Below are 21,814 nucleotides of genomic sequence, written 5' to 3'. Positions count from 1 at the left end.
TTCATTAAAGCTAGAATTCTTAGTTGTTACATCCACTTTTCTACTCATTAATTAAGGATATAAACCCATAGATTTTTGAAGATTAGAACTTATAAATGCCTCTGTCGTATAAACTGTCGTACCACATCAGAACCCAAAATATACGCTTGTTTACCTCCAATGTTTGCAAACCAATGTAAGTGTAAACAAACACTATATAGCTTCAAAACATGGTTAAACAATCATTTTGATATCATAGATGGTCAGTCCCTGTCTATAAACTTGAGAGTGGTTCCATTTCTCCAGGCCCATCCCTCAGCTTTTTACCAACACAGAGCCATGGTGGCACTTTATTGTTTCAATTAAGGACTGTAGCTTTGACACAAAGGCTATGGTCTCTGCTGTTCTCTTCCAGGGCTTGGGAGGAGGGGAAAGTGCTCATCTTTGATGACTCCTTTGAGCACGAGGTGTGGCAGGACGCCGACAGCTACCGGCTCATCTTCATCGTGGATGTGTGGCACCCCGAGCTCACCCAGTACCAACGGCAGACTCTCTCCCCCATTTAAAGAATGTATGGTAAAATGACTGACAGATAGACTGTCACCTACTGGAGTGCTGGGGTTAACACTCATAAGAACGGAAGGGTCCATAGTATCTGGTCTCTGTCTGTCCACACATTCCTTCACATTCGGCCATTTTAGGTCAAAGGTGACAAATGTGACTTCATTTTGGAACCGTCTAGAAGAGTTACTGAAGGCCCTGTCAGATTGGAAAAAGCCTTAGTGACACTTTGGAACATTGACTGCTAACTGTGGTACTCACCAACTTGGTTTTTAGGCCAAAATGTGGACTTACGGTAAGGTGTGGGTTTAATATCACATAGGCTGTGTTGTAAATGTATCACAAGTGCATTCTTGTTTTTCATTAGTCAACCAAAGTGCCATGTGTCTGAAACATACCTAACATACAAACGGTAACTGAACAAAACGTTAGTATTGCAGCTAGTGAGTTTACTGTTGTATAGTTACTGATATAATTTCTTAAAGAGATCGTTTTCCTGGTTTTTATCTCAATCTTAATCGTTTTCTTTCCTCAAGAAAAGTTATTTGATGATTTTCATGTTCAAGTCTTCCAAAACGTGAGGTAAGAACACAAATAAGATTAGAGTAACACGGAAAACTATCCCGTTAAGATGTTGCTAAGCTAGCTAAACCTCTGCTAGCTGTTGTTTCTCTAACACTTGATTTGGTTATTACACAGCTCTTATTGCATGTAATGGTCATGCATTAACTTCATGTTACTTCCATAGCTTTATACAGTAATCTGCATCTTACTTTATTTTGGGGTTCTATTTTTAGTAATACAGAAACACTGCTTATTAGGTCATTCCATTTCACTCGTATGATTTTCGCATGTCACTTTAGATTAATGGATGGGACATCACAATGCCAAGAATGTTTTTATTGCAGAATTAATATTGTAAAAAAACATTTTTGTACGCTGACATATTTTCAACTGTGCCTTGACCTGGGAGCACACACAGCCCATTATACTCAACAGGCTTGTCTTTGTAATTTAAAGTCCTGCCAAACTTGTGTATTTACATTCTTAAATGTATCAAATATGAACATTTTGACTGAAGGCATATATTTTGTACATGCATAACATTTGAATGTTTTATAAGATGCTAATTTACCTGTGTAAAAGTTAGGCAGGAGCATGTTGAATGTACACCAGTCTTGTCACACTGCATTCCAAACCTGGGTCAAAATATGTCAAATACTTCCCAATACTTCAAATGCGCTTAATTTAGTTTGCCTTGTACAATGGAATAGTCCCTAAGAGGAGAAGTCCGAGCTAAATAAAGTGCACTACATAGGCTATACTTGAGTATTAGAAAGCATTTCACCCAGGTCTGCTGCATTCCAGGTATAGCAAAGCTGACTAGAAGGGGTCTTTGCTTGACCAATGTTGATTTTCTAATGGAAAAAGAAATGCCGAAGCATATTCTTCTAGATGTTGTTATTTAATTACTCTCTATGTGCGTTGGTAATCCGCTTCATCGCAGCAATGAAATCATGTCCAAATCAGTCCAGTGGGATTCTGCTGAGTTCATGTGCTATCAGAATAATCAGAAACTCAGGACTAAGAAATTCCTGGCAAGCCCGCGGACTCATCATAGCTACCTGTTTCAGATGTCCAAAACCGCTCATACTGATCTTACGGGTAGGAAATACGAGTGGGAAACTGGGGTAACATCAATGTACCCCACGTTTCCTACTTCAGAGGAGTATGTAAACATATCATAATGCCATGGGTCGGAGTCATTCGTTAGGACGATTGGATGTCATCCTGTCTGCCCAAAAAAGGATGAACTTTTCACCCAAGTGTGGCTGTCTGTCATGGACACGGGTGTCTTGGGGGTCTGTTTGGGCTGTGATAACACATTCAAGTTATCCTCCTGGCTTCAAAATAGTTTCTTAGTTACAATGGGGTAGTAAATCAAGCACGTTCACAAAAGCCACATCGTTTTGAGAATTATTTCACCTTTTGTGGTACTCTGTTATGAATCTATCACTTTTTGTAGTGTTGAAATCACTGAACTGTTCCATCTGTTGTAACTTGGCCTGCCAAGTAAGTAATGCATCTTTCAATTCTGTTTTGTATGTTGCACTGAATAATTGTAAACTAAATAGCTTCTTTTCAGTAAATGAAAAATGAGGTCAAACTGGTGTCAAGTGATCTAAACATAAACAGAAAGTTGTGTTTATTTACATAGGTAGCTTCATGTATATAGTGTAACAATACTGTGATTCATCTCATTTTGAAATTATACTCCGCTGTGTGATTTTCGATAGCCAAAACCTAAACACACACACACGTAATGAACACAGCACATAATTTAAAATACATTTCTTATACATTCTTTTAAAGTTGACTTAAATACATTTTGGTTCGATGGAGGTCACACTGATTGTGCAGTAGCCCTGATAAATATACAATCTTGAAATATATCGACTTTCATAGAAATGACAGCCCCTAAAACAGTAAGATACAGTAGTTTGGCATTCTGTTTGCGGGGCTCTTGGACATTTAACTCGGTCAGTCTTTCCTAGTGGTACTGTTAAAACAAACATTAGTTTAATCATTCTACTCCTATCGGCATTGATTTGGATGGCTGGTGACCTATAGTTTTGCCAGTGAAAGTGGATGGCACAGCTTTTGAAACTGGCACTGGCTCACAGTCAAGAGATGAGAGGTTTTCAGTACAGTAGCTCCATGTGAACAAGGGTTTAGTCTCCATTTTGGGTCCGTGCCTGCGTTTTTGACTTTCTCAAAGTTCAGTTTAGGGTTTTGGAGTCAGTGGGGTTGGAATCCAAATTAGAGTGCTTTGGATACAATGTGGACGGATCGGAGTGATCAGTCCAGAGCCAGGAGTGGCTGTGCCGTGTTGTCCCTGTCAGCTTGCCGTAGGGTACCCGGCTCCACGGCTGACTCGGACCTGAGTTAAACAACAACAACAGTAAGAGATGGTAATTACTGTCAGCAGTATAATGGAGAAGGTTTAGCAGGGACCAGGGTAATATTGATCAAAGAGAGAACTAGCCATACAGTATCTGTGGTCATGATGCAGTTATAATACATTACAAGACAACATGGATCACCCCTCTTATTATGTCTAAACACAAACTGAGAACTAACCATTTTGGGGGCGGGGGGGTAATCCAGATTAGGAAAATAGCACACAGTTTTATATCCTAAAAACACTTTTGACTGCCAATGGTAAAATGCATGACATAACTCCTCAACTCTCATATCCATGCGTCAACACAAAGCCTCCCTGTGTTGTCTCATTTAGCTACCAGGAAATACTCATAATATGCTAGGTTATGACTGGTCCATTAAAGATGAGCTCAACAACCCAGCTCAGGAGGGCAATCCAATGGGGATAAGGCTAGACTAAATCCCTGATTCTCTGTGCTGTGCTGTTTAGAGCACTTTAACGCCAGTGGGGGAGCTTAGTGCTCCGCTCCCCTCCCCTCATCTCCCCCTGTAAGCCCACTGATTAAAATCACCAGCAGATGAAAATGGAGCCTACCCAGAGCTCTCTCTGCTAAGGAAAGAGACGGTGGCACAAACATGTCCTTCTGTCTACTGAGATTTAGATATTCCAAATTTAGCTTGGTTTAATATCTTTCAGATTTGATATGATGATGAGATTTGCATTGCATTGCATGATTACCCATTCAAATGTTGCTTGAAATATATACATTGAGTGTACAAAACATTAAGAACACATGCTCGTTCCATGACAGACTGACCAGGAAAATCCAGGTGAAAGCTATGATCCCTTATTGATGTCACTTCAATCGGTGTAGATGAAGAGGAAGAGACAGGTTAAATAAGGCTTTTTAAGCCTTGAGACAATTGAGACATGAATTGTTTGTGTGCCATTCAGAGGGTGAATGGGCAAGACAAACGTGCCATTGGAAGCACTGGAATCAACATGGGCCAGTATTCCTGTGGAATACATTTGAAACCTTGTGGAGTCCATGTCCCAACGAATTGAGGCTGTTCTAAGGGGTGCAGCTCAATATTAGAAAGGGATTCCTAATATTTAGTATACTTAGTGCACATGTATGCAACTTTCAAAATGAAATGCTTATATACCAGTGAAAGTTCATAATGTATAGCTTATGAACCTTAATGAAGCCTCCATAAACCATTTACCAGGTGTACATACTGTATACTGAACAAAAATATTAACACAACATGTGAAGTATTGGTCCCATGTTTATTGAGCTGAAATAAAAGATCTCAGATATTTTCCACATTCACAAAAAGCTTATTTCTCTCATTTTGTGCAGAAATGTGTTTATATCCCTGTTAGTGAGCATTGCTCCTTTGCCAAGTCAATGCATCCACCTAACAGGTGTGGCATATCAAGAAGCTGATTAAACAGCATGATCATTACACAGGTGCACCTTGTGCTGGGGACAATAAAAGGCCACTCTAAAATGTGCAATTTTGTCTCACAACACAATGCTACAGACGTCTCAAGTTGAGGGAGCGTCTAATTGGCTTGCTGACTGCAGGAATGTCCACCAGAGCTGTTGCCAGGGAATTTAATGATATTTCTCTACCGCCTCCAACGTCACAACCGCAGACCATGTGTAACCACGCCAGCCCAGGACCACATCTGGCTTCTTCGCCTGCAGGATCATCTGAGACCAGCCACACGGACAGCTGATATTTCTATTTCTGTCTGTAATAAAGCAGTTTTGTTGGGAAAAACATTGGCTGGGCCTGACCCCACAGTGGTTGGGCCTGGCACCCCAGTGGGTGGGTCTATGCCCACCCACTGGCTGCGCCCCTGCCCAATCATGTGAAATCCATAGATTAGGGACTAATGAATTTATTTAAATTGACATTTCTTTATATGAACTGTAATTCAGTCAAATCTTTGAAATTGTTGCATGTAGCGTTTATATTTTTATTCACTATAGATCCTTCACAGATCATGTATATGGAACTGTAATTCTATACTACATACAGTACCTACTGAAAGTCTACACATTTTGCTGCTTTAAAATGAAATCTAGGGGATTAAATTAGATTTGTTCCTACCGATCTACACAACCTACTCCACATTTTCAAAATTAAAGAAACATTCTATAACATTTTCCTAATTAATAATTCATCAAAAATCTAAGATGTCTTTATTGCGTATGTCTTCACACCTTCTTTCAATTAAATCTTCCAAATATTTTACCTTAGTAAAATGATTAAGGTAAAATATCTAGAAAAATATCTTGAAATTAGATAAATAACATGTATTAAGCCTTTTTTAGGTTAAAATTAGTTGAATTATGTGCCATTGAAGTTAGATAATTTAGCTAGGCAAGAAAAAATTATATTGTGAATGATCAATCAATATAAGATATTTAGACTTGCTTAGATTTCTTTTGCATTGATGTTGTCTTGCAGCCTTGTGGCAAACCGAATGGTTGATTTGGAGTGGATTTTTTAACAAAGGCTTCCTTCCTTTCACTTTGTCATAAAGGCCAGTAATGTATAGTGAATGCAATGTTGTTGATCCTCTGTATTTTCAAGTATTGTGGTGGAGGCATCCTGTTATGGGTTAAAAAGTCTGAGGAAAGCCCAGGAGCAAAGCCTGAAGAAACCCTGTCTCAGTCTTCTGGATACCTAACCCTGGGATAGTGTTTTATTTTTCATCGGGACAATGAAATAAATGTTAATTACAGAATTGCATTCCAATAGGTATTAAGTGTTCCTGAATGGTCTGGTCACAGTCCTGACTTAGATCTGCTTGAAAATCAAATACATTGTTTGAATATTGCTGTCCAACAATGATCCAACCACATGTATTGAGCTTGAGCAATTTTGGAGAGAGAAAAAACAGGCTGACTACACAGGCTGACTACCCTAACAGGCTGACTATACCGCTCGCGTCGCAAAATAAATTCAGAAATCTATGTTATTCAATAATTGCACTCACACTGCTCACGCACGCCAATGTGGGTGACTGAAAGACAAACAAGGTCAGTGGCAGTAATGCACCTAATTTATGAAAGTTGCCAATCGCAAAATAAAGTCAAGAGAAGAAAAAGCCTGGACAGAAGAGAGATGACTAGAAACGATTCGGTTGACCGTTTTATGTGTGGTTTAATTGTCGGGAGTAGAGGACCTTGTGTATTTCAGGTAAAATAACAACTCAATGTTTATATCCCAGGAATGATTAGCTAGCAACAGCAAGCTAGCTAAATAGGACAAATTAGCTAGCAAGTGCAAGCTGACTAGCTAAATTTCCATAAATGTTTGATGCTTTTCGACCTGTCCCCAAATTAATATAATTGGTTCAGAGTTTGTTTTGATATTTTAATCTGTGTGTCGTGATCGCGTTTGGTGTGGGGGGACAAAATAAATGTATGCATGATGGCGCACGCGCGCAGCCAGTTTGGGTTCCGTGTAAGAGTAGTGCAAAGATGGTAGAATCTTAATCAAAATGATTCACAACTGTAATGGCTGCCAAAGCTGCTTCTACCAAGTATTAACTCTGGGGTTGTGAAGACATACACAATCAATTTTTTATTCATTTGGAAATGTTCTATCATTTTTCTATCACTTTGAAAATATGAAGTAGGTTGTGTAGATCAGTAGAGAAAAAAATCGGATTTAATTTTTAAAAAGTATAATAATTAGAGACATCCTCCAGCAATTTTTTAAAAACTTTTACCATTGAGAAGTGATATTGGAAGTATAATTAAGTTAAGTACACACACTACAAGGTTAAAAAAAAACAACAACTGCAAACTTCAAGGAGAAAGGGCATTCAAGGGGTTGGTCTGATGGTAATCTGTGATGTCATTGGCCTCCCACTTGCTAGAGAACAAAAGGGGAAATTCTATAATATAAATTCTAATTCTATAGTTAAAATATAAATAATAGTGGGCTGCTTTGAATGTAGTGTTGTTTGACATGACAACGAATGAAAATGTTATGGATGAATTATTGTAACAGGGTAGGAATCAAAGTGATGTTCAGTGTTTCCTAGGGGACCCTATAATCTTTGGCTACATTAAATATTTATTCATTTAGCCAACATATTCATGCTTTGCCTATTCCTCTTTGATTTTGAAGATACTGTTGCACAAATAACATGCTGATTTAGGCCTCCACCAGCAGTGGTATAAGGGCTGTATTAGCTAGCTACGTTTGCTCTGACTTAGTACTTTTATTAGCTAGTTAGCCAGCTAACTATTGATTAGCATTAGTGGTTAACACAATTTAGCTTAACTTGCTAAGAAAAAACAAACTAGCTGTTTGCAAACTAATATTATAATTATAGAGTCAGTATCTGGTGTGGCCACCAGCTGCATTAAGTACTGCAGTGCATCTCCTCCTCATGGAATGCACCAGATTTGCCAGTTCTTGCTGTGAGATGTTACCCCACTCTTCTACCAAGGCACCTGCAAGTTTCCGGACATTTCTAGGGGGAATGGCCCCAGCCCTCACCCTCCGATTCAACAGATCCTAGACGTGCTCAATGGGATTGAGATCCGGGCTCTTCGCTGGCCATGGCAGAACACTGACATTCCTGTCTTGCAGGAAATCACGCACAGAACAAGCAGTATGGCTGGTGGCATTGTCATGCTGGAGGGTCATGTCAGGATGAGCCTGCAGGAAGGGTACCACATGAGAGAGGAAGATGTCTTCCCTGTAACGCACAGCGTTGAGATTGCCTGCAATGACAACAAGCTCAGTCCGATGATGCTGTGACACACCGCCCCATACCATGACAGACCCTCCACCTCCAAATCGATCCCGCTCCAGAGTACAGGCCTCGGTGTAACGCTCATTCCTTCGACGATAAACACGAATCCGACCATCACCTCTGGTGAGACAAAACTGCGAAGTGAAGAGTGAAGAGCACTTTTTGCCCGTCCTGTCTGGCCCAGCGACGGTGGGTTTGTGCCCATAGGCGACGTTGTTGCCGGTGATGTCTGGTGAGAAGCTGCCTTACAACAGGCCTACAAGCCCTCAGTCCAGCCTCTCTCATCCTATTGTGGACAGTCTGAGCACTGATGGAGGGATTGTGCGTTCCTGGTGTAACTCGGGCAGTTGTTGTTGCCATCCTGTACCTGTCCCGCAGGTGTGATGTTCGGATGTACCGATCCTGGGCAGGTGTTGTTACACGTGGTCTGCCACTGCGAGGACGATCAACTGTCCGTCCCGTCTCCCTGTAGTGCTGTCTTAGGTGTCTCACTGTACAGACATTGCAATTTATTGTCCTGACCACATCTGTACTCCTCATGCATCCTTGCAGCATGCCTAAGGCACGTTCACGCAGGTGAGCAGGGACCCTGGGCATGTTTCTTTTGGTGCTTTTCAGAGTCAGTAGAAAGGCTTCTTTAGTGTCCTAAGTTTTCATAACTGTAACCTTAATTGCCTACCGTCTGTAAGCTGTTAGTGTCTTACCGACCGTTCCACAGGTGCAAGTTCACTAATTGTTTATAATTCATTGAACAAGAATGGGATAAACAGTGCTAAAACCCTTTACAATGAAGATCTGTGAAGTTATTTGGATTTTTATTAATTATCTTTGAAAGACAGGGTCCTGAAAAAGGGCCGTTTCTTTTTTTGCTGAGTTTAGTAAAGTATGGTTACCGCCCAGCCCTACTCCACACTGAAGTGAAACAGCAGCAATCAAAAGCTAACGCAACCTCCTTGATCTGATACAACACAAAACACTAACAATATTCAACAAACCCACAATCGACCCAATTGTCAATAATCTTCCTTAGCCATCTGATCATGCCCATCAGTAGGTTCATGACATGTCAACAATCATGGCTGCTATTTCTTCACTGGATGCTCTGAGGACCATCTCAGATGACCAACAACACACAAGCATTCCCAGTATCCCTTATCGATGGTTGTCACTATCACCAGTATGACAAGATATCAACAACAAAAAATCTGATTTGAAAATGAACCCAAAACTCAACCATACTCCTGACTATGTGCCTACCTCTAACCTTTAACTAAGACATCAAAGATACTTTCTGTATTCATACACTTTCACAATACAGTCCATTTTGACTTTAAAGCTTGGCCACATAGATGGAGTCCTTATCTATCCTATCCATTATGAGAGGGAGGTTCATGCTCTCTGCACCAATCCCCCATCCAGGCTCGTCCCCTCCAGATGCTGTCCCCTGAGTTAGGCTCCTAATTAGGGGGAGCGTGGCAAGCAAATGAGACTGGGGATCCCTGGGATTGGAGCAGACACTGGCCGGGGTCAATGAGAGGGTCTCTTAAGTGCTTTTTTAATTATATCAATTCCGAGAAGCCTGCTCTCCTGAGACCTGATCCTACATGACTTTCTGTTGATTGCAGAGGAAGAGAGTCGTGCATGCGGCCTGCTACCGTGGAGGAGGTTTGTCTATTTTAATGACTACTCTCTCTCTCCCTCTCTCTCTGACATTCCCCTTTGCTTGAGGACAGAGAATCCATATACAATACTGTATACTGTTTTCATGTTCAGTGTCTTATAGATACACCTTTAACTTGTAAAAGGGTACAGTTTCGAAAAGCTCTGAACCTAAAAGGAAAGTCTTTTTTTAGCTGGGGGGGGGTGGTGAATGTCAAACTGCAGTGGGTCTCTGACTGAGTGAGCTGTTTGGTGGACAGTAGTGGGCAAGACTCAGGCCTATTCATCACCTCAGACTTAAATTGGTATTTCTGAGGATTCACACGAGCCACTGGTCAGTGGTCAGCCCCATAGAGGTCATTATCTGAAAGTCTGTAGACTGCGTAATTGCTCTGGCAGACTTCAAACAATCGGTCGATACTAATGAAGAAGGATGTCAGCGAGACACTGGAATGATCCGTTTGTGTTCTCTAACTTTCTGTTTTGCTTTTTGTTAACTTCTTGCATTACTATACTATAGCTAGTGTTGCAAAAAAGGGGAATATTACCCAAATCTTTTATATCCCCCCAAATCCCATATATTCCGATGGATATTTTCCAGCTGAAAAATTCCTGGAATTTTGCAACCTTTTCTGTAGCTCACCTTTTCAGAAGTTTGTTGGCACATTCCTTATCTCCGCCACCATAGCTCCCTTTGACATGGAGGGCGTCGTAGGTGAGTGTGTACTCTGTCTCGTCGTTGTAGTTGGGCCCTAAGAGGGTCCGTGCCCAGATGCCCATGTCATAGGGCGGCAGCGTGCCACCAAACTCGGACGGCAGACAATCGGGTAGGATAAGCTGGTGTAAACTGTTGAGGTTGTTCCCGTGGAGGAAAATCTGTTGGGAAGAATTTTAAAAAATCTGATTTATTTAAATTTGTATTCACATTTGTTTATTTAATGTATTTATTTATCTGCTGTTCAAATTTATTCAAGGGAGCCCTGGCCAATACATTTCATAACTATCTCAAATGATTGATTTCTTACTTACTTATTTTTAACCAGTGTCATCAGACACCCCTCCAAACATTTGACGCTAGAAGCTGTATTACAAAATATCTTTAAGTTTTTCCATTAATCTAACCTGCACTATCCTGAGGAAAAGTTTAAATTGAAACTACCCCAAAATATGTGAATCTCAAATACTCCTACTACGTCTTAGCTCTATAAGTGCTGACTAAATGATATATCCCCTTTGTGTAAACTTACATTTTATTCAACTAGCAAAGATATTTAATGACATCTCTCTATCTGGCTTTGTCAGCTCAGTAGTGTTCCACCTTTAACCACTCAATATAATGCAACAGTTACAAAGGGGTGGAGAGAAAAGGGTAGGGCACAGAGAATGTAACTGAGGTAGTGAAAAAGGCAATTACCCTTTTCCTAGTCTTGTCCTTGAGGAAAGGCTTGATGATGGTGTACATGGCGTGGATATACCAGGGCTGGTTCACAAAATGGATCCCACCGAAGCGAGCAGGGAAGCTGTCCTGTAGTGAAGTAGGGAGGGGAATATAGGTTGAGTTATACTCAAGTAAAGTATGATTTTTATTAGGTTGCTTCATTAACTCTGCTTGCTTTGAACTCTATTTTAGTTACAATAGAGACTTGAAATACCATAGCATAATAATTTTAAAAAAAGTTAAAATCTTAATAGAAAATAATATGATAAAATGGTAAGCTAAGCCAGTTCCTCTGTCCTTCTATATCGTAATAGCTAAATTAAATGGCATTCATTATTTTATTGAAGAGGTTTTTGGACAGAACAGTACAGTACCCTGCAGCAAAATGGAGCAGCGCAAGATCATGACAGAGCTTCCAAGATACTGATTAGGAGGATTTCGGTTGCTGTTTAGAACTCTGCTAGCCATCTACAGTGTGCAATACTGCTACAATGCATTGCTGGGGGATGCCCCTTCCACCCTTGTAATCGACACCTTTAACGATTGCGGTGTAGCATCAACAATGCAATCCCCATGACAAAACCATGTAAATACAAGGCTTATGGGTCCGTTATTAAGACAAAAGCTGAATCATTCAGCAGATTATGAGTCTCGCAAGATTTCTTTTTGTGAAAGTGTTATTTTTTAAACAAACTCAGCAACTACGTTTATTTTCAGCACACTTAACATGTGTAAATATTTGTGTGAACATAAGATTCAACAACTGAGACATACACTGAACAAGTTCCAAAGACATGTGACTAACATAAATGGAATAATGTGTCGCTGAACAAAGGGGGTTCAAAATCAAAAGTAACAGTCAGTATCTGGTGTGGCCACCAGCTGCATTAAGTACTGCAGTGCATCTCCTCCTCATGGAATGCACCAGAATTGCCAGTTCTTGCATACGAGATGTTACCCCACTCTTCTACCAAGGCACCTGCAAGTTCCCGGACATTTCTGGAGGGAATGGCCCTAGTCCTCACCCTCCGATCCAACAGGTCCCAGACGTGCTCAATGAGATTGAGATCCGGGCTCTTCGCTGGCCATGGCAGAACACTGACATTCCTGTCTTGCAGGAAATCATGCACAGAACGAGCAGTACGGCTGGTTGCATTGTCATGCTGGAGGGTCATGTCAGGATGAGCCTGCAGGAAGGGCCTGACCATAGAGAGCTGTTTATTTTCTATGTTGATTGGGGCGTGATAGTGACTAGGGTGGGTCATCTAGGTGATTAGTGATTTATGTTGGCCTGGTATGGTTCCCAATCAGAGACAGCTGTTTATCGTTGTCTCTGATTGGGGATCATATTTAGGCAGCCATTTCACCATTGTGCTTTGTGGGATCTTGTCTATGTATAGTTGCCTGTGAGCATTATAGTAGCTTCACGTTTTGTTTGTTCGTTTTGTTTTTTAAAGTTTTCTATTCCAAAATAAAGGATGGAAACATACCGCGCTGCATCTTGGTCCACTCCTTATAACGATCGTGACAGAAGATCCCACCACAAACGGACCAAGCAGCGTGGCCAGGAGGAGCAGACATCATGGACATGGGAGGATATTTTGGACGGTAAAGGATCCTGGACGTGGTAAGAAATCATGGCCGGAAAGGATCGCCTTCCATGGGAGCAGACGGAAGCAGCAAGGGAGCATCAACGACGACTCCGGGGTTTGCAACCCCGACGCAAGCACGAGAGGCAGCCCCAAACATTTTTTGGTAGGAGGCACACGGGGTGGTTGGCGGAGCCAGGTTTCAGACCAGAGCCAATTCCCCCCACTCGCTTTAAGGAGCGTGTGACCGTTCAGGCACCATGTTATGCGGTGATATGCACTGTGTCTCCAGTGTCCATTCACAGCTCGGTGCCAGCTCCCCGCACTTGCCATGCGAAAATGAGCATCTAGTCAGGGCGGGTTGTGCCGGCTTAGCGCTCCTGGTCTCCAGTGCGCCTCCTCGGTCCAGGATATCCTGAGCCGGCTCTACACACTGTATCTCCGGTGCGCCTTCACAGCCCAGTGCGTCCTGTGCCAGCTTCCCGTACTTGCCATGCGAAGGTGGTCCTTTGTCCAGGACGCGTTCAGCCAGCTCGACGCTCCAGACCTCCAGTGCGTCTCCACGGTCCAGTATATCCTGCTCCGGCTCTACGCACTGTGTTCCCAGAATTTAAATGAATTTCTCTACCTCCCTTTGGCAAAACTGACCACGACTCCATTTTGATCCTCCCGTCCTATTGGCAGAAACTCAGACAGGATGTACCTGTGACGAGAACTATTCAACGGTGGTCTGACTGATCGGAATCACGTGGACTGAGAAATGTTCCGGGCAGCCTCAGAGAATAATATCAATTTATACACTGATTCGGTGAGTGAGTTTATAAGGAAGTGCATTGGAGATGTTGTACCCACTGTGACGATTAAAATCTACCCTATCCAGAAAGCGTTAACCCTCGCAAGGCTGCCGGCCCAGACGGCATCCCTATCTGCATCATCAGAGCATGCGCAGACCAGTTGGCTGTTGTGTTTACGGACATATTCAATCTCTCCCTATCCCAGTCTGCTGTCCCATTCCTCCTGTACCCAAGAAGGCAAAGGTAACTCAACTAAATGACTATCGCCCCGTAGAACTCACTTCTGTCATCATGAAGTGCTTTGAGAGACTAGTCAAGGATCATATCACCTCCACCTTACCTGCCACCCTAGACCCACTCTAATTTGCATACCGCCCCAGTAGGTTCACAGATGACGCAACCGCCATCACACTGCACACTGCTCTATCCCATCTGGACAAGAGGAATACCTATGAAAGAATGCTGTTCATTGACTACAGCTCAGCATTCAACACCATAGTACCCCCCCCAAGCTCAATGTTATGCTTGATTACCAACAACGATGAGACAGCCTACAGGAGGTGAGGGCACTCGGAGTGTGGTTTCAGGAAAACAACCTCTCACTCAACATCAACAAAACAAAGTTGATGATCGTGGACTTCAGGAAAAAGCAGAGGGAGCATTCCCCCCCCCCCCATCCACATCGACGGGACAGCAGTGGAGAAGGTGGAAAGTGTTAAGTTCCTTGGTGTACACATCTTGGACAAACTGAAATGGTCCACCCACACAGATGGCGAAACTTGCCTCGTCACCTAAAACCCTCACAAACTTTTACAGATGTACAATTGAGAGCATCCTGTCGGTCTGTATCATCGCCTGGTACGGCAATTGCACCACCCACAACCGCAAGGCTCTCCAGAGGGTGGTGCGGTCTACACAATGCATCACCGGGGGCAAAGTACCTGCCCTCCAGGACACCTACAGGACAGGAAGGCCAAAAAGATCATCAAGGACAACAACCACCCAAGCCATTGCCTGTTCACCCCGATACCATCCAGAAGGCGGGTCAGTACAGGTGCATCAAAGCTGGGACAGAGAGACTGAAAAACAGCTTCTATCTCAAGGCCATCATACTGTTATTAAACAGCCATCACTAACATATAGAGGCTGCTGCCCTCATATAGACTTGAAATCATTGGCCACTTGAATAATGCCACTTGAATAATGTTTACATATGTTTACATATCTTGCATTACTCATCTCGTGTATATACTGTATTTTATACCATCTATTGCGTCTTGCCTATGCCGCTCGGTCATCGCTCATCCATATATTTATATGTATATATTATTATTCCATCCCTTTGCTTACATTTGTGTGTATTAGGTAGTTGTTGGGGAATTGTTAGATTACTGTTAGATAGTACTGCACCGTCGGAACTAGAAGCGCAAACATTTTGCTGTACTCGCAATAACATCTGCCAACCATGTGTATGTGACCAATAAAATTTGATTTAATTTGATTTAATTTGATTTAAGCTGCTTCAACGTTGTTTTAGAGAATTTGGCAGTACGTCCAACTGGCCTAACAACCGCAGACCATGTGTAACTACGCCAGCCCAGGTCCTCCACATCCAGTTTCTTCACCTGCAGGATTGTCTGAGACCAGACATCCGGACAGCTGATGAAATTGTGGGTTTACACAACAGAAACATTTCTGAACAAACTGTCATAAACTGTGTCAGGGAAGCTCATCTGCGTGCTTTTCTTACTCACCAGGGTCTTGACCTGACTGCAGTACGGTGTCGTCACTGACTTCAGTGGGCAAATGCTCACCTTTGATAGCCACTGGCATGCTGGAGAGGTGTGCTCTTCATGGATAATTCCCGGTTTCAACTGTACCGGGCAGATGACAGACAGCGTAGCGTGTATTGTGTAGTTGTAATGTCTGCTTCCAACTTACACTCTCAAAAACGTAGATCCCCTGAACGCAGCTCACTTTCCAGCCCACTTTCCAGCTCACACTCTCAAACACCATAGGTCCCCTGAACGCATCTCACTCTCCAGATCCCAATCACCTGAATTCTGATCACCTGTTCACACACCTGTATGTCAGTATCACACACTATTTAGTTCAGTTCTTTGCACCCCGTCATTGTGAGGTATTGTATTGTTTGTTTTGTGACACACTTCGGAGCTCTGTTTTTCCCCGTAATTTAATCCTCACGTGAATGATAGTTTTGGCCTGCCTCACTAACGCTTTTTGCCTATTTTGGCCTGCTGTTGCCTTTTTGGACCCCCTGTGTATGACCTTCTGCCTGCCCCTGGACCCAGCTACCTGCCTCCTCCTGTGGTCCTTTACAAATAAAGCCAGCTCTCTGTCTCCCATTGTGATCAGTACAGTCGTGTTGGCGAGCTGTTTGCTGATGTCAACGTTGTTAACAGAGTTCCCCATGGTGGCAATGGGGTTAGGGTATGGGCAGGCATAAGATATGGACAACGAACACAATTGTATTTTATCGATGTTAATTTGAATACACAGAGATACCGCGATGAGATCCTGAGGCCCATTGTCGTGCCATTCATCTTCCGCCATCACCTTATGTTTCAGCATGATAATGCACGGCCCCATGTCGCAAGGATCTGTGACTAACAGATGCATATCTGTATTCCCAGTTATGTGAAATCCATAGATTAGGGACTAATGAACTTATTTTAATTGGCTGATTTCCTTATATGAACAGTAACTCAGTGAAATCTTAGAAATTGTTGCATGTTGTTTATACATTTGTTCAGTATAGTAAACTACTACCCAGTTGATTGTACAGTTTCTGACTTATTGCCATTGCTAAATAATTCCCTCATAAGCCATAAGCATTTGGTGTTTCTATTACACAACACAATTTTGTAATGAAATTCAGACAAAAAAGCATATTCCCTGATATCTCCACTGTCTACTTGTTGATCGGCCCATATAATGTGTCCACATCACTCAGTTTCTGAGTAGCATAGCGTTTGAGATCAGGGCATACACTAACCACTGTGCTTTACCTTGTTACTTAGCAACAGGGCATCCCATCTTTATGTAGGCCTACTATCGTCATATTGTCGAGCAATCTTTATTTACTTTTAGTCATATACGCTGCACTGCAAGGCAGAATACTGTCTATCTATATCTGTCCTTAGAACTGATAAAGAAGGACCCTGAAATTATGCAATAAAAACGTTAACTGTAGAATTGGCCATATGTGGTGTGATGGCTCCACATATTGCATGTGTCAAATTATAATTGTCCAAAAATCCAGTGGAATAGACTTGGATTGAATACTCAGACCAGAGCATAGAGACACATTAAACCATAAAATCCATCTTCATTTCAACATTCAGAACAGGCATTTATATGATCAGGAAAATAGGTGCTGATGATACCCATCACTTTCCACATTTTCTCTCTACAGCTAACCAATTATAGAGGTAAGAGAGTACAATCCAACTGTCCAATGCAACCATGATCTAATTCACCTTAATGCTGATTACTTAACTACATTTATCTGCTTTGGGTCGATTCAACCCAGTCAGTGCTGGGTGGTGATCATTAGGGCACACCATAGCAACATGAAATGTAGCGTTTCTTATTGGACATGTTCAGATACTGTAGCGCCTCACTCTGTTTCAGACCGTTTTGTTCTGTTTAATGTATACTGAACACAACCCTGGTCACGCCTACCTGCAGGCCTTCGATTGCCAGTTTGAGAATGTTGGGCGTGAGCTTGGATGCCTGCTTGAAGGAGAAGTTACTCCAGTCGATGATCAAGATGAAGCCGTTGATCTGGAGTTCTTGGTTCTCTATGAGAACCTCCAGGGAGAGGAGGATGGCTCGGAGGATGTCTGTGAAAGAGCTCCTTCACAGAGAGAGAAAGATACATCAAATTGGGATACAATGCAGAACAATCCAGCACTGTTCTATATCAAGACTATTACAATAATTCAATCCAGGACAATCCAGCACTGTTCTGTATCAAGACTATTACAATAACTAAATTATTTCTATCCAGGGTCTGCTGGGTCTGACCATTGAGTGGGCCAGAAAAGGGCCGGCGTAAAGTCTTTGGGCAAGAGAGTGGTTATTGTTTTGCTGTTTAGTTCCAAATTATTATTTTTTAAGTATTCTATCAAATCAGTATCGATCAGTAGCTACAGTACAATTGTTTACTTGATTAATGGAACAATTACATCAAAGAAGCCACTTCAGTGAGACAAATATGCCTTCTAAAATATCTATTACCTTCCCTGGTCCCAGTTGGAAGCAAATAGGATGAGTATCTTCCGGCCATGCTGATCCGGAGTCTCCAGGACACCTGGGAAGCCGTCCATCAGAGCCCTCTTGATCCCCGGGTCGTCCACCTTGAAGCTCTGGAACATGTCCAGGTTCTGCTGGCGGAATTGAAAATACTGGGCCAGGAGCCGGAAGGTCTCTGCCTGGTTGAACTTGCGCGCCCGCAGAAACCTCAGGATGAAGTCGTCGTCCGTGCGCAGGAAGCCGATGTCGGGCCGTGTCACGATCATGTCGCGCACCTGCTGGATGTCCGCATGGAGGGTGTCAGGGTTCTCGTTGAGCTCCTGACGAGCTTTCTCTGTGGTCTCGGAGCTCAGGCCCGCTTGCAAGTGAGTCATTTTTTTGGGCTTTAGTCAAGTTCACACTCTCTCTATATCTGGGTTTTGGCTAAATATTATTGTAGAGATCTCCTTAGTAAACAGTCTTGATTTCTGTTCTGTACATTTTTGGTGGCGTCTCACCGGCACACGCGTCTCTCCAGTACACCACCCCCTGAGCTGTGTCACCTGTAGTGTTTAGCCTACGAAGAAAAGATATGGAAGATTTAGAGTAACTGGTCCACCAGTAGACTAAAAACATTCATCCTTCCTTCTTCTCTTCTTTAGAGTAGGCCTACTGTATGTGTGTATGTACTGACATGTACTGTATGTGTAACTGATAGATGCACACATATTACATGTTACTGTTTTTACATGTATGTAAATTGTAAAGTCTTTTGTCTGTAATGTCTTTTTCGTCATATGTCGGACCTCAGTAAGACTAGCTGTCACCATTGGGGTCGGTTAATGGGGATACTAATAAATCCAATTGGCTAAGCACTGATCCAACACAACTGGATAGGAGAAAATATTTGTTCCACTTCATATCTATCACAGATCCAATCAGGTCAGATCAGTAAATGTTCCAAGGAAAGGACAAAGAAAGGTTACATTTTTAAAGTGGTCGAACAGGGCCCTGGTTTGGGAAATGCATAAGGGCTGACGATTTCAACAACATACACTGTTCAAGTTGAGAAGGCGGGTATTGCGGCCATCATGGACAAACCCATGGGCTACATTTTCTTGTGCATGGTTTTCAGGTCAGAGTTCAAATATAACAGGCGCTGCATTTTCCCTACCAACAATAAGCCTACCAGATATGGATTTTACACTGTGAAAAACCCAAACATTATGAAAATACAGTGCATTCGGAAAGTATTCAGACACCTTCACTTTTAACACATTTTGTTACGTTACAGCCTTATTCTAAAATATATTACATTGTTTGTTTTCCTCATTAATCTACACACAATACCCAATAATGACAAATCAAAAACAGGTTTAGAAATGTTTAAAAAATAAGAAGAAGAAGAAGAAACTGAAATATCACATTTACGTAAGTATTTAGACCCTATAATCAGTACTTTGTTGAAGTACCTTTGGCAGCGATTACAGCCTCGAGTCTCCTTGGGTATGACGCTACAAGCTTGGCACACCTGCATGTGGGGAGTTTCTCCAGTTCTTTTCTGCAGATCCTCTCGAGCTTTGTTAGGTTGGAAGGGGAGCGTTGCATCACAGCTATTTTCAGGTCTCTCCAGAGATGTTCGATCGCGTTCAAGTCTGGGCTCTGGCTGGGCCACTCAAGGACATTAAGAGACTTGTGCCGATGCCACTCCTGCGTTGTCTTGGCTGTGTGCTTAGAGTCATTGTCCTGTTGGAAGGTGAACCTTTGCCCCCAGTCTGAGGTCCTGAGCGCTTTGGAGCAGGTTTTCATCAAGGATACCTCAGTACTCAGTACCTCAGGCCAAAGAGTTTTATCTTGGTTTCATCAGACCAGAGAATCTTGTTTCTCAGTGTCTAAGAGTAATTTAGGTGCCTTTTGGCAAACTCCAAGTGGGCTGTCATGTGCCTTTTACTGAGGAGTAGCTTCCGTCTGGCCATTCTACCATAAAAGCCTGATTGGTGGAGTGCTGCAGAGATGGTTGTCCTTCTGGAAGGTTCTCCCATCTCCACAGCCAGCTCTAGGAAGAGTCTCTGTGGTTCCAAACTTCTTCCATTTAAGAATGATGGAGGCCACTGTGTTCCTAGGGACCTTCAATGCTGCAGGAATGTTTTGCTGCCCTTCCCCAGATCTGTGCCTCGACACAATCCTGTCTCAGAGTTCTACGTACAATTCCTTCAATCTCATGGCTTGGTTTTTGATCTGACAGGCGTTGTCAACTGTGGGACCTCATATAGACACACATGTGCCTTTCCAAATCATGTCCAATCAAGTTGTAGAAACAACATGCACCTAAGCTCAATTTTGAGTCTCATAGCAAAGGGTCTGAATACTTATGTAACAAAGTATTTCTGTTTTTGATGTATTTTTTATTTATACATTTGCAAACATTTATAAAAATGTGTTTTCACTTTCTCATTATGGAGTATTGTGTGTAGATTTGAGGATTTTTTTTATTTAACCCATATTTGAATAAGGCTGTAAAGTAACAAAATGTGGAAAAAGTCAAGGGGTCTGAATACTTTCCGAATGCACTGTATACATAGGTTATTAATGTAATTATGTTTTAATAGTGATAATCATAATCGGTAATAAATTCACAATGGTGTTATTTGCTATTTATTTAAATTTTACATTTGATTTAGCAAGACTGACCTAGCCAATCCAATGCCATTACATTAGATTGCCTGCTGGTCCAAGCAGGTTCTCTGTGACTGTGACGCTCAAGAAATTACGGGTCAAACGCTGCGAGGGCCTCTCCCTGTTTATTTATTTATGAAACATTACCTCATCTCCCTTGCTATTCAGAGATACAATAGGGAATAACATGCCAAATATTATGCCATTGCTCAATAACTTAAAGTCCCATTCCATCAGCCGTTCACGGATTAATTGCGTTACATGACGTACCGCACCGACCACAATGTGAATCAGGACAAACTGCCATATACCCCAAAGAAAACCTGCCACATATTGATAAACACTTTGTATATACAAATGTTATAAATCCACATTGAGATAAATGTAATACTTACATGAACACCACGCCCTGTAAAACCAGCCAGGTATCCGATGAAGCGCAGGACTGCACAGCAGACGTATCATTCCATTGAAATGTATAAATACTGGCCATAAAGGAGTTTCAATAAATAATATATAGCCTATTTTTATCCAGTTGGCAAGGAAAACGTAAATAAAGAAAAATATAATATTTCCTTGAAAGGCTATCAAGTAAAAAAATATTTGAAATCCTGTAGCCTAAAGGACTGCGTTGTCTGAATGTATTCTACGGTGTAGGCTGCCTGAAAAGATGCTGTGCCCCATAAACGGAACAGATTGGCGGCCATGCGCGGCTGTGTCTGCTTCGATGAGGGTTGTACGCACTCTGCCTGGAGGACGAATACGAGACTAACTGGGAACAGATAGTGATGGAGACTCACAGAGGTGGGGAATCACCAATTCCGTGTGCCGCAAAGTATCACACCATTCTCACGACGTAAACCATAGGCTATTCTCATCCAATTGGTCTTTTCAAGTCTCCAATAAAACATGTACGTAGTCTCCATCAGTTCCGTTCGCGGCAATTGCGCCCAGTTGGTTGGAATATGGTTTCTGAAGGACGCGCGCATCGCATCCCATGTCCAGTTCAAGCACAGTGGATTTTTTTCACATTTGACAAATAAGCCTATAATCTTTGCCTTTTCACTAGGCCTAATGCAATTTATTATATAGCCTATTGTACAATGCCAGAATAAGCATACTATAC

General features: G+C 42.1%; 2 protein-coding genes across 30 annotated transcripts in view; one reads left to right on the top strand and one right to left on the bottom strand.

Annotated features, from left to right (window-relative positions):
- unm_hu7910 (un-named hu7910) overlaps positions 1–2,707 on the top strand; it is a 43,786-nt gene extending 41,079 nt beyond the window's left edge. For all 29 annotated transcript variants that reach the window (XM_090199452.1, XM_090199455.1, XM_090199449.1 and 26 more), the window contains one exon: positions 395–2,707. In XM_090199452.1, the coding sequence (XP_090055578.1) occupies positions 395–545 (151 nt within the window). In that variant the 3' untranslated portion in view covers positions 546–2,707. The remainder of the gene's footprint in view (positions 1–394) is intronic.
- Positions 1,426–21,705, bottom strand: LOC110489731 (clavesin-1). Its single transcript, XM_021562564.3, has 6 exons — positions 21,084–21,705; positions 18,019–18,589; positions 17,461–17,635; positions 11,349–11,459; positions 10,578–10,810; positions 1,426–3,481 (listed from the first exon to the last, which is right to left on the bottom strand). The coding sequence occupies exons 2-6, from the start codon at positions 18,405–18,407 to the stop codon at positions 3,400–3,402; spliced, it is 990 nt and encodes a 329-aa protein (XP_021418239.1). The 5' UTR covers positions 18,408–18,589; positions 21,084–21,705; the 3' UTR covers positions 1,426–3,399.
- Between the last annotated feature and the right edge of the window lie 109 nt (positions 21,706–21,814).

Source organism: Oncorhynchus mykiss, chromosome 15, assembly GCF_057628025.1.
Source record: "Oncorhynchus mykiss isolate SJ-2025 chromosome 15, ASM5762802v1, whole genome shotgun sequence".
NCBI lineage: Eukaryota > Metazoa > Chordata > Actinopteri > Salmoniformes > Salmonidae > Oncorhynchus > Oncorhynchus mykiss.
The sequence above is the reverse complement of the archived record's forward strand: the minus strand, read 5'-3'. Positions and strand labels throughout refer to the sequence as shown.